We start from the raw sequence: 11,689 nt of genomic DNA, 5'->3' as shown, positions 1-11,689 counted from the left end.
GAAGCACTATGCATGAACCGGTTAGTGTGGTCTTTAATTGCATGTCTCTCAAAGCATGTTAGACTTTTAGAGTTTGCTAACTAATCTTATATAGTATCTAATGGTGCAGGATATCTCTTATATATGGTATCTAATGATGTAGGATGACATTCTATTTGCGTGGTGCTGGTGGCTTCTCAAAATCATCACCTCTGTATTCATACTCCAAATATCCAGCCGACCAAGTTTTGCCTGTTAAAATTCCAAAACGTCAGCCTTTTGCAGTGTATGAGGAATGTACCCAACAATCTCAGGCATGCAACTTCTATGTCAATGTTGTTTTGACATCAAACAAGAGAGTTATTTTACTAGTATATTTTTAAAAGAATAGGTATTAATAATTTTTCTTTATTTGAACTTTGATAACTAGAAATAAAGGAAACAGTATGAATTAATACAGATAACTTGTCTTGTTGGATGATAAATGATTAGCTATAAAACTGTTAACCTAGAAAATGATAATTAATATAATGAATGGTTATGCACACCAAGTGGGATTAGGAGTTGTATTAAGGGAGAATTCTGGGAAGATATGAATGTACTCATTCAAATAAGTCCCTGTTGGAGAAAGGATATTTGTAAGACAATGTTAATTAGTCATTTAGGAGAGAAAAATAGAGGATGTGAGAGGATGCATGGAGGACTTGGATTTGATGAAAGAAATGAAGTGGGAAATGCAAACCTTGACTTTGTTTGTTTATGAACTCGATCTTGCAGTAGTAAATGCGTATTTCAAAAATAAGGATAAACATTTAATTATTTTCAAGAGAGAAACCAATACAGATGAACTATTTTCTACTTGGGAAAAATAGGCAATTGATATGCAAAAATTGTAAGGTTATTCCATGGAAGAGTCTAATCGCATAATGTTGGTTATCGATTTTGGATGTTTACATTAAAACATGGAAGAGAGGGAACGAAAATAAAAATATACCAAAGAATAAGGTAGTGAAACCAAAAAGAAAAACATTGTCGTTTCTAAGTATATTGATAAAGGGGAAACTGTAGAATTTAGAGATAAATACTACAATTATAGTGATACCCGGTGAATGTGTACTAAATATTGTTTGTGGCGTGCAATGCCACCTTTACTAATGTAGCTGCACAACTCACATACTAGTAGACTCTTTTCATTTGGACTACGGTGATCATATTTCCAACCAGGATCATTTGATTTAGGCCTTAAGGAAGAGTTGGCCGACAAGGACGACGTACTAATTTCTAAGTTTCTAACAAGTAAAATAGAAAAAAACAACTAAAAAAATAGAAAACAATAATAACTATTAAAGTAAAAAAAGTATATGTATATATATATATACCTCAACCTCAACTTGCATAGTACTAATAGAAAAGAAAAAAGATGATGATTAATGAAAATTTTGAAGATTCTTGAATGAATGAATGGTGATGTTGATGTTGAATTGTTGATGTTTGATGTTGAATATTGATTTGATCTGATCTTTCTTGAAGGTTGAAGTTGAACACTTGAGCTGGAAAGTTGAATGAACCTTGATTCTCAAGTCTTGAGTTGAAAGTTGATAGTTGAATGATACTTGATCAATCTTGAATCTTGATTCTTGAAGTTGAAGGTTGAACTTGAGTTGGATGAATCTTAATTCTTGATCTTCAAATTTTGATAACTTCACTTGATTCTTGAATCTTGACTTGAGTAGGTGATAGCTTTCTTTGTCTTCAAGTCTTGAGAGTTGAGAGTGACAGTGAGTGAGTGACTTGAATCGAGACTTGAGAGTAACGAACAAAGAGATTTAAGAGTTGGAGGCTTTGTGAGAGAAAGAGATTAGATCATTAAAAGGTAGTTGAGCATGTTGTAGAAGAAGTGGGGTATTTATATGAGAAAGGAGAGTTTAAAGCCCCCGCCCCCCCCCCCCCCCCCCAAAAAAAAAAATAATAATAAAAAATAAATAAATAAATTGTGTCCAACGGTCATATTTATGACCATTGGACATTATGCAATCGTATACTGCCACATATGCCATCGCATATTTGTTAGATAGCATATTTTTGGATATGCGATATTTAGTTTTGAAATAGCATGTGCGACCGCATTTGACAACATTCATAACTAAAGGAAAGTCTATTGAGATAGTTCAGCCATATGTGACAAAGAACTATTATAGCTCCATTTAAACAAAACGTGCAAGTTGAAGATTCAAAAAAAAAAAAAAAAAGCATGAGGAAGATTATAAAAAAAAAAAAAAAAAGAGGTGTGGATTAAGGTAGAGAGAGTGAATATGAATCCACTTGAATTAACAGAATACATAGCTTTAGATAGAATTGAGCGGAGGAACAAGATTTATTCAACCAATCTCCAAGTTTTGGGATAAGCCTTTGATGATGCTATTTTATTTTTTTCATGTAGTCTTGCATAAAAAAAAATTCTACTACATTAGAACGGAAACTAATCCAATACTCAGATTTTTTTGGCAGTATACGACCAACATCCTCTAGAAACAAGCCCAATATTTGTGATCAAGGTTTTAAGTTTGATTTCGTCTTATATTTTAGTCAGGTTAGGAGGTGGAAATATTCTGTAAGTTGTAGAAAAGTATATGGTTCCAAGTTATTATCAAATAAGGAGTTCGGTTATGGTTTCCTTGCTATGATCTGAAACAAGGTGGCACTCTCCATTTGTTCTGCTTGCAACAACTCAAATGCACTAGTCTTTCAGAATATTCATCCAAAACATGTAAAATATGCATTGGAACAAATGCACTCATAACACTATCATTGACAATGTTTGGAGTAGGAAAAAAGAAAATCAATTGCATTGATACATTTTGACATGCTTATTTGAAGCTTTTACTCTCTAATTGTACATTTAAATATTCATAATCATGCCATTTAGTGGGTAAAATCAACAGTAGTTGACTTCAGATTATCCCATGCTTTATAGTTTTTAAAATTTTATAATATATAATGCATGTAATTAACCCATTGGAGTTCATGAACATTAGTTATTTAAAATTTTATTTAATATACTTGCCACTAAACCTTTACCTATCAAAAGAAAAGTATGCTAGTAATGTTTCCTTTCAGTCCCTTGGGATGAAAATATTTGGTATATTTTGTTGAAATATGTGGAGAATTAATACAAAGTTGTAATTACAAACAGAAATAGAGTGTAAATCTTCTGACCCATGATCCATATTAGATCTTCCGATCCAGCGATGGATTGGCCTTTGGCAACCTTACTTGTCCTGAATCAACATGAGTTGGGTCTGACTCAATTTTAACTCTTATAAATGGCTGACTCGATCTCCAGTGTGCCTTGACTCATCTGAACTCGGATTAACTTGGCCTGACTCAGCATTGACTTGGTACTTACCCAGGCTTTGGGATCCATCCAGATTGGCCTATCCAACTTGGAATTGGCACAGGATGATCTGATCCAGAATCCTGATCACATAAACCATGTCTGACAATCTTGTTACTCTTCATGCAAGAAAAATAAGATAATGCTTTCCAAACATAGTGAAGCCTATTTTCTTCAATTAAATTGTCATTGTGAAACTTAACATGGGTACATTAAAACTAATTGGTCAATCTCAGTCTTGCTAATAAATAACAATGTTGAATGTTGACCTGACAATCTATTAATGGGAGAAAACGCTGACAACACAAACAAGATCAGAAAACTCATTGATCTGTCTGAGTCTTGCTGATAGTTGTTAGCTTATGTGGTGTGTATGCTCTTGTTATCAACCCATTATAGTTTCTAGTCTGGTTGGTCTTACACATGCATTATCTACCTGTCGGTGACGCTAAAGATCACTTCATAAACGGGGAAACATGTTATTGGAATATCTCAGATTCATTTAGTTTTCACATCACATATATACTTGAAAATGCACCATAGTGGTGAGCTATCCTCTCTCACCTTTGCCATTCTTGCTTCAAGATTGGCATCATGACTTGTTTTAAGAGTTCAAAAGTCATCTTTTCGAATTCCATAAGCATTTCTCCTCTCTCCCATAAATTCTCTTTCTCTGGTTCTCTATCCTGTAATCCTATCGAATGTTTCCAGAACTTGTCTTTTCTATATAGAGTAATTTTTTCTCTCTAAATGACTATGACTTAAAAAGGTGAATAAAATCTGAATGTCCGCATGCAATTGCGCAGGCATTACTATATAGGTTGTCAGGTGACTATAATCTTTTGCATTCAGATCCTACATTTGCAGAAATTGCAAGGTTAGTACTACACCCTTTATTGGAGACCTAAGTTGTTTTCCCGGTTCTTTTGTTATTTTTAATAACTTTTTCTGGGATATTCACATGTAAGACAAGTTTTTTCAACTATAATTTTTTTGGTTGCTTCACATGGTCAAACTACATTCTTGCACTTTCTATTTTCTGCCATAGTTTCGGTTTATTTTAGTTTGGAATCTTTGAATCTAGACCTCAACTATAAAAATTTCATTTCTAATCAAACCACGTGGAGAAAGAAGATCCTGGACCGAAAAGTATATATTTTTATGAGCTACACAATGCATTTGCTTTTCCATTCAATGTTTCTTCATCATTTGTCAAGAAGAAAATTCAAAGTCATTTCTTATCTGGGATTTTTATCTTCAATAACATGGTTGGATGCACTACCAGGGTGTTACTTCCAGACAACTCCCCTTGAGTCGTAAAACTAAAACAACTTACAACGTTATGGCATCTCCCTTTTTCTGTATTAGAAGTCATCAGTCCTTGCAACTGTAGAAAACTAAGCAGAGAATAATTATGACATTCATTGGCTTACATGATACAGTATTATTCTTATTGAATCAAAAGGTGATTCCCTTGTCTTTTATAGGTCTTAAGGCTTGGTTGCTGAATTTGTCAATTGGCATTATTTTATGCTCATTCTTGAATCCTTTTTCTTGGTTGAAATATTTTCTCATATTTAGGCTAAATTTTTGTTTTACAAATCTTTACAATTATAATGAGAGTAGGCGGAGTTGAAGTGGCTCTACACCAAAATTTGAATTCAAGAAAATTGCAACCACAGGTTGCTTAGTATTCAAAATTACAAAGTTAACCTTCAAAAACCCTTTAAAGAATATTTTAAATTACAAATAAGCCCTTTTGATCAATGTGCTTTTGCACGTGCCACCTTCTTGTGTCTTTTAATGTAAGGTTTAAATTAAAATTTGGTTCACAATTGTTATTTAATCAGATTTAGTCAAACTTGGTTTCAACTTTTTAATAAAATGTTTAGGCTAATGCCTTTTAGTCAGGTGTACTGAACTTGGTTTTGCTATATTCTCATATGATTAAAAGAGATGAATTTTTTGTTTTCTCATGCTTGGTTTTTTGAAGGTTTTCTCGCCCAAAACTGCATGGGTTGTGCTCTCTGGGATTTGCAGTTAGGGCAATTATCAAATCTCTTTGCAATGGGGAACCGACTATGGTGAGAAGCATATTAGGCCGTTTCCTCCTCCATGTGTACCCTGGAGAGACCTTGATCACAGAAATGTGGCTTGAAGGATTGAGGTAGAATCGCCCTCTTATCTTGTGTCTCAAGTGTGAATACTGCTTGTGAGTAAGGCACCTTAGCGAGGAACTTAAATTGGGATTGAAATTTTCAGGGTATTATATCAGACGAAAGTGAGAGAAAGAAACCGAGCAGTCCTTTCTGGCTATGTTGTTCTTAACTGTGTAAGTTCGTCATTATGAGATCTTTCATGCATAAACCACAAAGGGATTAGCCCAGCGTGATTGGTTTATTTGGTATGACAAACCTTGGGGTTGTGCATTTGATATTAGTTAGCTGACTAGAAAAGCTATAATAAATAGAGTTACTATTGCCACACCAATTTTTGCTGATGCCGCACCAACTGTGTGCAATTTTTTAGTGATTTACATAGGGATTGGTATGGCATTTGTAAAGGTTGGTGTGGCAATAGAAGCTTTCTTAATAAACTGAATTATCAGGTCAAGCTCTCTATTTGTTTTATGTTCTCCCTTGCGGTCAAGACAACCATCAATTGGATTGGTCTGTGGCCTGTTCTCCAAGCTTGTGCCGAGGATCTATTGCATGGTCTGTGGGAGAAGAAAAACCCAAGTCAAGAAAATAAGACAATGGAATGTCACGATACTCCAGTTCATACATATATTCACTTATTAAACACAAGACAATATCCAATATCTTGAGATCAACAATATGAAAATTTAAGTTCCAACACTGGTGATCTCATAATCAATAATTCTTGAACCATGTGTAAGCAAGGAACCAAAAGTTGTGATGCTTAGTACACGGCTCAAACACCATGAATAGGCAACATTCACGATGATGTGTGGCATCAAGTAGCACATTAGAGGTTTATTCCCTTTAGATTTGGAATGGGAAACCTGTATATAGCAAGGGCAACCAAATTGTCGCAGCTAGATCAATGAAGATATGCCCTCATTTGGTTCGAGTAGTTTAGAGAAAAAAATGTGTTACAGCATCAAGACAGAATTCAATTTTTTCCAATTATCTATAATAACACTCCAAAAGAATATGCTATTTCATTCACTAATAAATTATAACATTCTTATGTAATAGCATTTTTATTTATTTATTCTCTTGACATTTGAAGAATGGTAATCAAGAACTTACTGCTAATAACTTCAATGAGTGTAATGGCACAACCCACTCATTGTGATCAGCTATCAAACGCATGGTAGATGGATACTGGAATTGTGGATCATGAAGCTGTTCCCATGGTCTTTTCACATTATCAAGTGGTGAGCACTTGAGAACACAAACAGTTGAACTCAATACGACATCCCAACAGTGATAAAAGTCTACGATGAGAAATCAGCAAAAGAAAGCTAACAAAACTATTTACTGGCGAAGAATCAGAGATGAATAATATATTTTGACTGGACAGAGAACTCATAGGATTCCCATTTTATGTGAATAAACCTATAGTCACATGGAATGCCCTGATGACAAGATGGGATGTGAACATGTCCTACAGAAAGAAACTCCAAAAAGAAGTATAAATTTGAAATGCCAAATTTTCCTTCATCAAGAGCCAAGTTAGTTCACTGATAATGCAAGAACATTGTTGCAAATAATCAATAAAGAACCAGACATTATTAAGACATTTACTGAATAATACTTTTTCGCCAAAAAAACAAAAAGGAAGGCTAGTGAGTTTATGTAGCTGGGTTATATTTTCTGTCTTACAATAATAATTAACCAACAGAACTCAAAAGTTATGAAATATTTGTAAACAGGCCTTGAATTTCTTGAACAGTTAAAAAAAAAATACAACTATGTACCATTGAAAGAGCAAGATAGTAGCAGCTGAAGCAAAATGAAAATATAGTAGAAAATGAAGGATTAGATATGGAGAATGAATGAAAAATGAAGTTGAAGGACAATGAAATGAGATCTGACACAAATTTCATCTCAATCAATCCCATGAGCACAGTTGCTATAACTTTTACATCAATGGATCAAACAAAGCCTTGGCTAAACAAATTCTGTCCAACCAAATGTAGGACATAAAGGCCATATCTAAGCTTATTTTTCCATATAAGCTACAAAATAACCAACACACACCCAAACCCTCTTTAGACCAATCCCAAATTCTTTATGCGTCTTCCCTTCGAATTAAATGAGGATGATCTGATTGAACAAACCTTTTCTCCATGGGCATATGAAGCCTTTTATGTTAATAAAAGAGAGCTTAACAAATCAGAGAAAAACTCGGACTTGTCATTTATTACCAACCTCTTAATCACTTTCTAGTAGATGACAAGTTTCCTTTGCCCCAAAAGCACAGCCTATTCCAGCACATCTCGAATGCAATTTTTTTTTCCTTCAAAATTTGACCTAAAAGTTGGATTTTGGCAATTAGGCATTTATCCAGTAGATCGAACTAAAACCGCATTTTGTATCCCCAACCACAATTATCAATGGACAATCATACCTTTTGGTTTGAAAAATCCATGATCACCATTTTTCATCCCATCTTATCCCAAGCCCGTGTATATATCGATGATATTCTCCTGTTCTCCCTAGATAACCCATCTCATCTTCAACTTCTTCTCCGATTCTATTCCATTCTTCAAGAACAGGTGTCCAAAATAAGCATTCAGTTGTTTGTGGTATATGTTTGAAGCCTACACTATTGCCTTAATATTTGATGTCCCGCACTAATTAGCCTATTTATTCGAATGTAAGATTAATCAGGAGCTTATCTCTGAACAAAGAAATCTCCACAAATGGCTCAATTGGTTCCATAGTACAAGTGAATGGAGGGAAATGCTTTGGCCCCAGCATGCCAGATATGCCACAATTACATCCTACCCGGAGCTGGCATAATTGAAATTCCTGATGAAGAAGTAGATACTGATAGTAACTTCTTATTTGTATCTACTTCTTTCGTATAATCACACTCGAGATCAAAGCCTGGAAATCTTATAATTTGGCCTTTGAATATGTTAACCAACCAGGTGAATGATATGCATCTCAATGGCATTCCCGTTGACCTTAGAGCAAACCCTTTTGTTGACCCAAGACACCCATTATCTGCACCCTTGCTTAAGCATCTTGAGGATTTCATTGATCGCTATGGACCGTTTGGTGCTCCTCCATACATAGCTTTTGCCACAGATGATGAGGATGAATCAACCGATGATCCTCTCAAATGGTTGGACCCAGACACGGATTAGATTAAAAACCTCTTTAAAGAAATAATATGTATTTGTCCCAAGTCTCTCATGTAATATGGAGCATAAACTATATGATATAGGTGTGGTTGGTTAAATATAATTGATAACATATAGATATAAATCCTATTTAATCATTTTTTGCACTTATAATCATTTTTAACTTTTGGGGCAAAATAGTAACTTTTACCTCAGGGATGTTTTGGTATTTTGATAAATTATTGAAATACCCGGTTGTGTTTTAACCCTACAACATGTTTTGGTCAACCTCGTCAAGTTTTTATTGGATGTAGAGTCAAGGTTGACAAATTTTTATGTTTTTCACGAATGTAGAGTTGAGGTTGGCAATTTGTTCTTATTGTGTAGAGTCGACCTCGGCAATTTTATTTTTTACTTTTTTTAATTTTTGCTCTACCCATGTTGTGTTTATGTAGTTAAGGTTAGCTGAAATCGAAAGCAAAAAAAGATTATGGATCGAAAGCAAAAAAAGATTATGGGCCTACATGATAAGAAGATTGTAATCGTAGATAGTTTGAACCCTTATTACAAGGGTGATACCGAAAGCTTGAATGGTCATAATTTTTTAAGTAAACAATTTTGTAATGAATGGATGATTGGAAGTATATATATATTATTTGTACATTGATTTATCTATATGACACTTGTTAATTATGTGATTCGTATATTTGACGTTCTTTGTATGTTATAAATAAGTAAAATAACCAAAAGCAACATATTCCATTTAAAATATTTTATAAAAAAAATTACAATAACTATCATTTAAAAAGGTATACACTTACAAAAGAGATTCTTTGCAAGTTTCCCTATTACGACCATGACCTCCGCGACGACTACATTTTATTGGGCAACTTGGGAGGGCTTGAGATTCAATCCTTCGTTTCTTGGGTCGTCCTGGTGGTCATTGCACAATTGGGGGTAGCGCCAAATGTTCCAATGGTGTCAACTTACCCTCAATATATTTGTCAAGATCAAGAACTAAATGAATAATTTCCGCATAAGGCATGCGAAAATTGTCTGATGTGAAGTAATTACCTCTACAATATTCAAAGATAGAACAACCAAGAGTGGTGATCACAACACATGTATGTACACAAGGTATACACGATAGTTGTTATTCCTTATATGTTCATGTTTGTTCATTAACCCTCACAACATAAGTAATATGATCTCTCACTTCAACCTCCTCTTCATTTGTAAAAATGAACGTTGAGCCCTCGAGATTTTTGAATTGTACTATTGAATATATCATTAACTGATGGAACCAAAAAAGTTTGTCATTGTGTTGATATTTTCATATGCTCATGCATCTTAACCATGATCTTCGATCTGATGCTATCTAACAATGAAATAATTGATACTTGTCGTTCATCCAAAATTCATGAATTAAAACTCTCGGCAATATTAGAACTCATGTGATTATTGTTGGTAATTAATTATGAATCTGATTTATTGAAACACTGAATAATAAGCAATATTATAATGTAAATAATTCGATGAAATTGGAAGAACTTATCGGTGACTGAGGCACGGAGAAGCCGCTGTCCTTAAAACCAATTTCGCCTCCTTAGGATTGAATCCTTAGTGCAGTCGGTTCTGGCGTTTGGTTTCCAAGATTCAACAGTCACTGTCTGCCAACCGTGCACTCGGAAATAGCAGATCTACAGCGAACTCGATTAGATCTTACACAAGCAGCAAGAGTTGAAATCAGAGAAGAGGAGAGATCAGAAAATATTTTGTAAGAGAGATCAGAAATCGTTTTTCTGGGAAAAAACTAATTTTATAATAAATCCCGAAATTTGCACCCCCCCCTGCGCGCGCATCGTACGCGCACTAAGGGTTTCCGACGGGTTGGCCCCAAACTCAATGGGCTGCAGTCCCACAGTGCCTTGGGCCCCCATGTGCGCGCGAGGCCCAATCTCTAACTCTCTCACACTCAAGCATTAAAGAGAGAGAGATCATAAATAAGTTGAGAATTTTTCTTGTATTTACCCGATGTGGGACTAAAGAAAGTAGTGATGTTTTTACAACTTTCAAAACCAATAAAGTAAAGTAAAACAAAAAAGGAAAAAGTAAAGAGTTCTTTTATGTTTCACCAAAAATGGAAAGAACTACTTTTTACAATAAAACACTCAAAAGGTCTTGAGTTCAAAACTTATTCTCAACAATAAATGAATGAAATATTATATGAAAATAAAACTATATGAAAATAAAACTATGAATTTTACAATAATTATAATGGTCACCTTGAAATAAAAAGATTGCATCAATGGTCAGGCTCACTACTCAATACCTACTCATATGCTTCTTCAGAAATTTCTTTCAACTTATCGATGTGATCCATGCAAGTGTTCATGTAAGTTGTACAAGCAATGGGTCATATCTGGTGTGCAATTATGACTTTTTCCAATGACAAAATTGGCCCCCTTAGAAAGTCTTTCAAATTATGCTCGAGATGACAAATGCAATATGCATGAAATGCATTTGGAAGCACATTTACAATGAAATTCCTTAAACCCTCATTACGATCCAATACAAAAGTTAACTTATGTAAATCAGACACAATGGATTTCAATTGCATGATAAACCATGTCCAATTATCATCATTTTCATAATTCACAGCTGCATACGCAACCGAAAATATATGATTCCCATCATCAATAGCTATAGCGGTCAATAAACATCCCTTAGCCTTAGAAGTTTCATCTAAGAAGAAAAGTGGGACAATACTTTAATTATATTGTCGATGTCGATGAAAAGTTTAATAAAAAATTGTTGACCTCGACACTAAAATTTGCTAAAATGCAATAAAAACTTGGTTTTTTTTTCTTCTAATGACAAATATGGATCGTAATAACTTTGTAAAACACTAGAAAACAATAAGACTTAGCTAGATTACTTAGATCATATATAAAAAAAGGGTAAAACATCAAAGAATAATTTACTTAAACACGCAT

General features: G+C 34.2%; 1 protein-coding gene across 1 annotated transcript; it reads left to right on the top strand.

Moving 5' to 3' along the window:
• Nucleotides 1-6: 6 nt before the first annotated feature.
• Nucleotides 7-5,974, top strand: LOC147407621 (enoyl-CoA hydratase 2, peroxisomal-like). Its single transcript, XM_086436278.1, has 5 exons — nt 7-20; nt 143-293; nt 4,180-4,250; nt 5,367-5,540; nt 5,636-5,974. Exons 1-5 carry the CDS (start codon nt 13-15, stop codon nt 5,721-5,723), a joined length of 492 nt encoding a protein of 163 aa, XP_086292404.1. The 5' UTR covers nt 7-12; the 3' UTR covers nt 5,724-5,974.
• Nucleotides 5,975-11,689: the final 5,715 nt, after the last annotated feature.

The sequence above is a fragment of the Akebia trifoliata genome, chromosome 3 (assembly GCF_017979445.1).
Source record: "Akebia trifoliata isolate Shusen 1 chromosome 3, ASM1797944v1, whole genome shotgun sequence".
Taxonomy (NCBI): domain Eukaryota; kingdom Viridiplantae; phylum Streptophyta; class Magnoliopsida; order Ranunculales; family Lardizabalaceae; genus Akebia; species Akebia trifoliata.
Note: the sequence above shows the minus strand (reverse complement) of the source record. Positions and strands in the feature narration are given on the sequence as shown.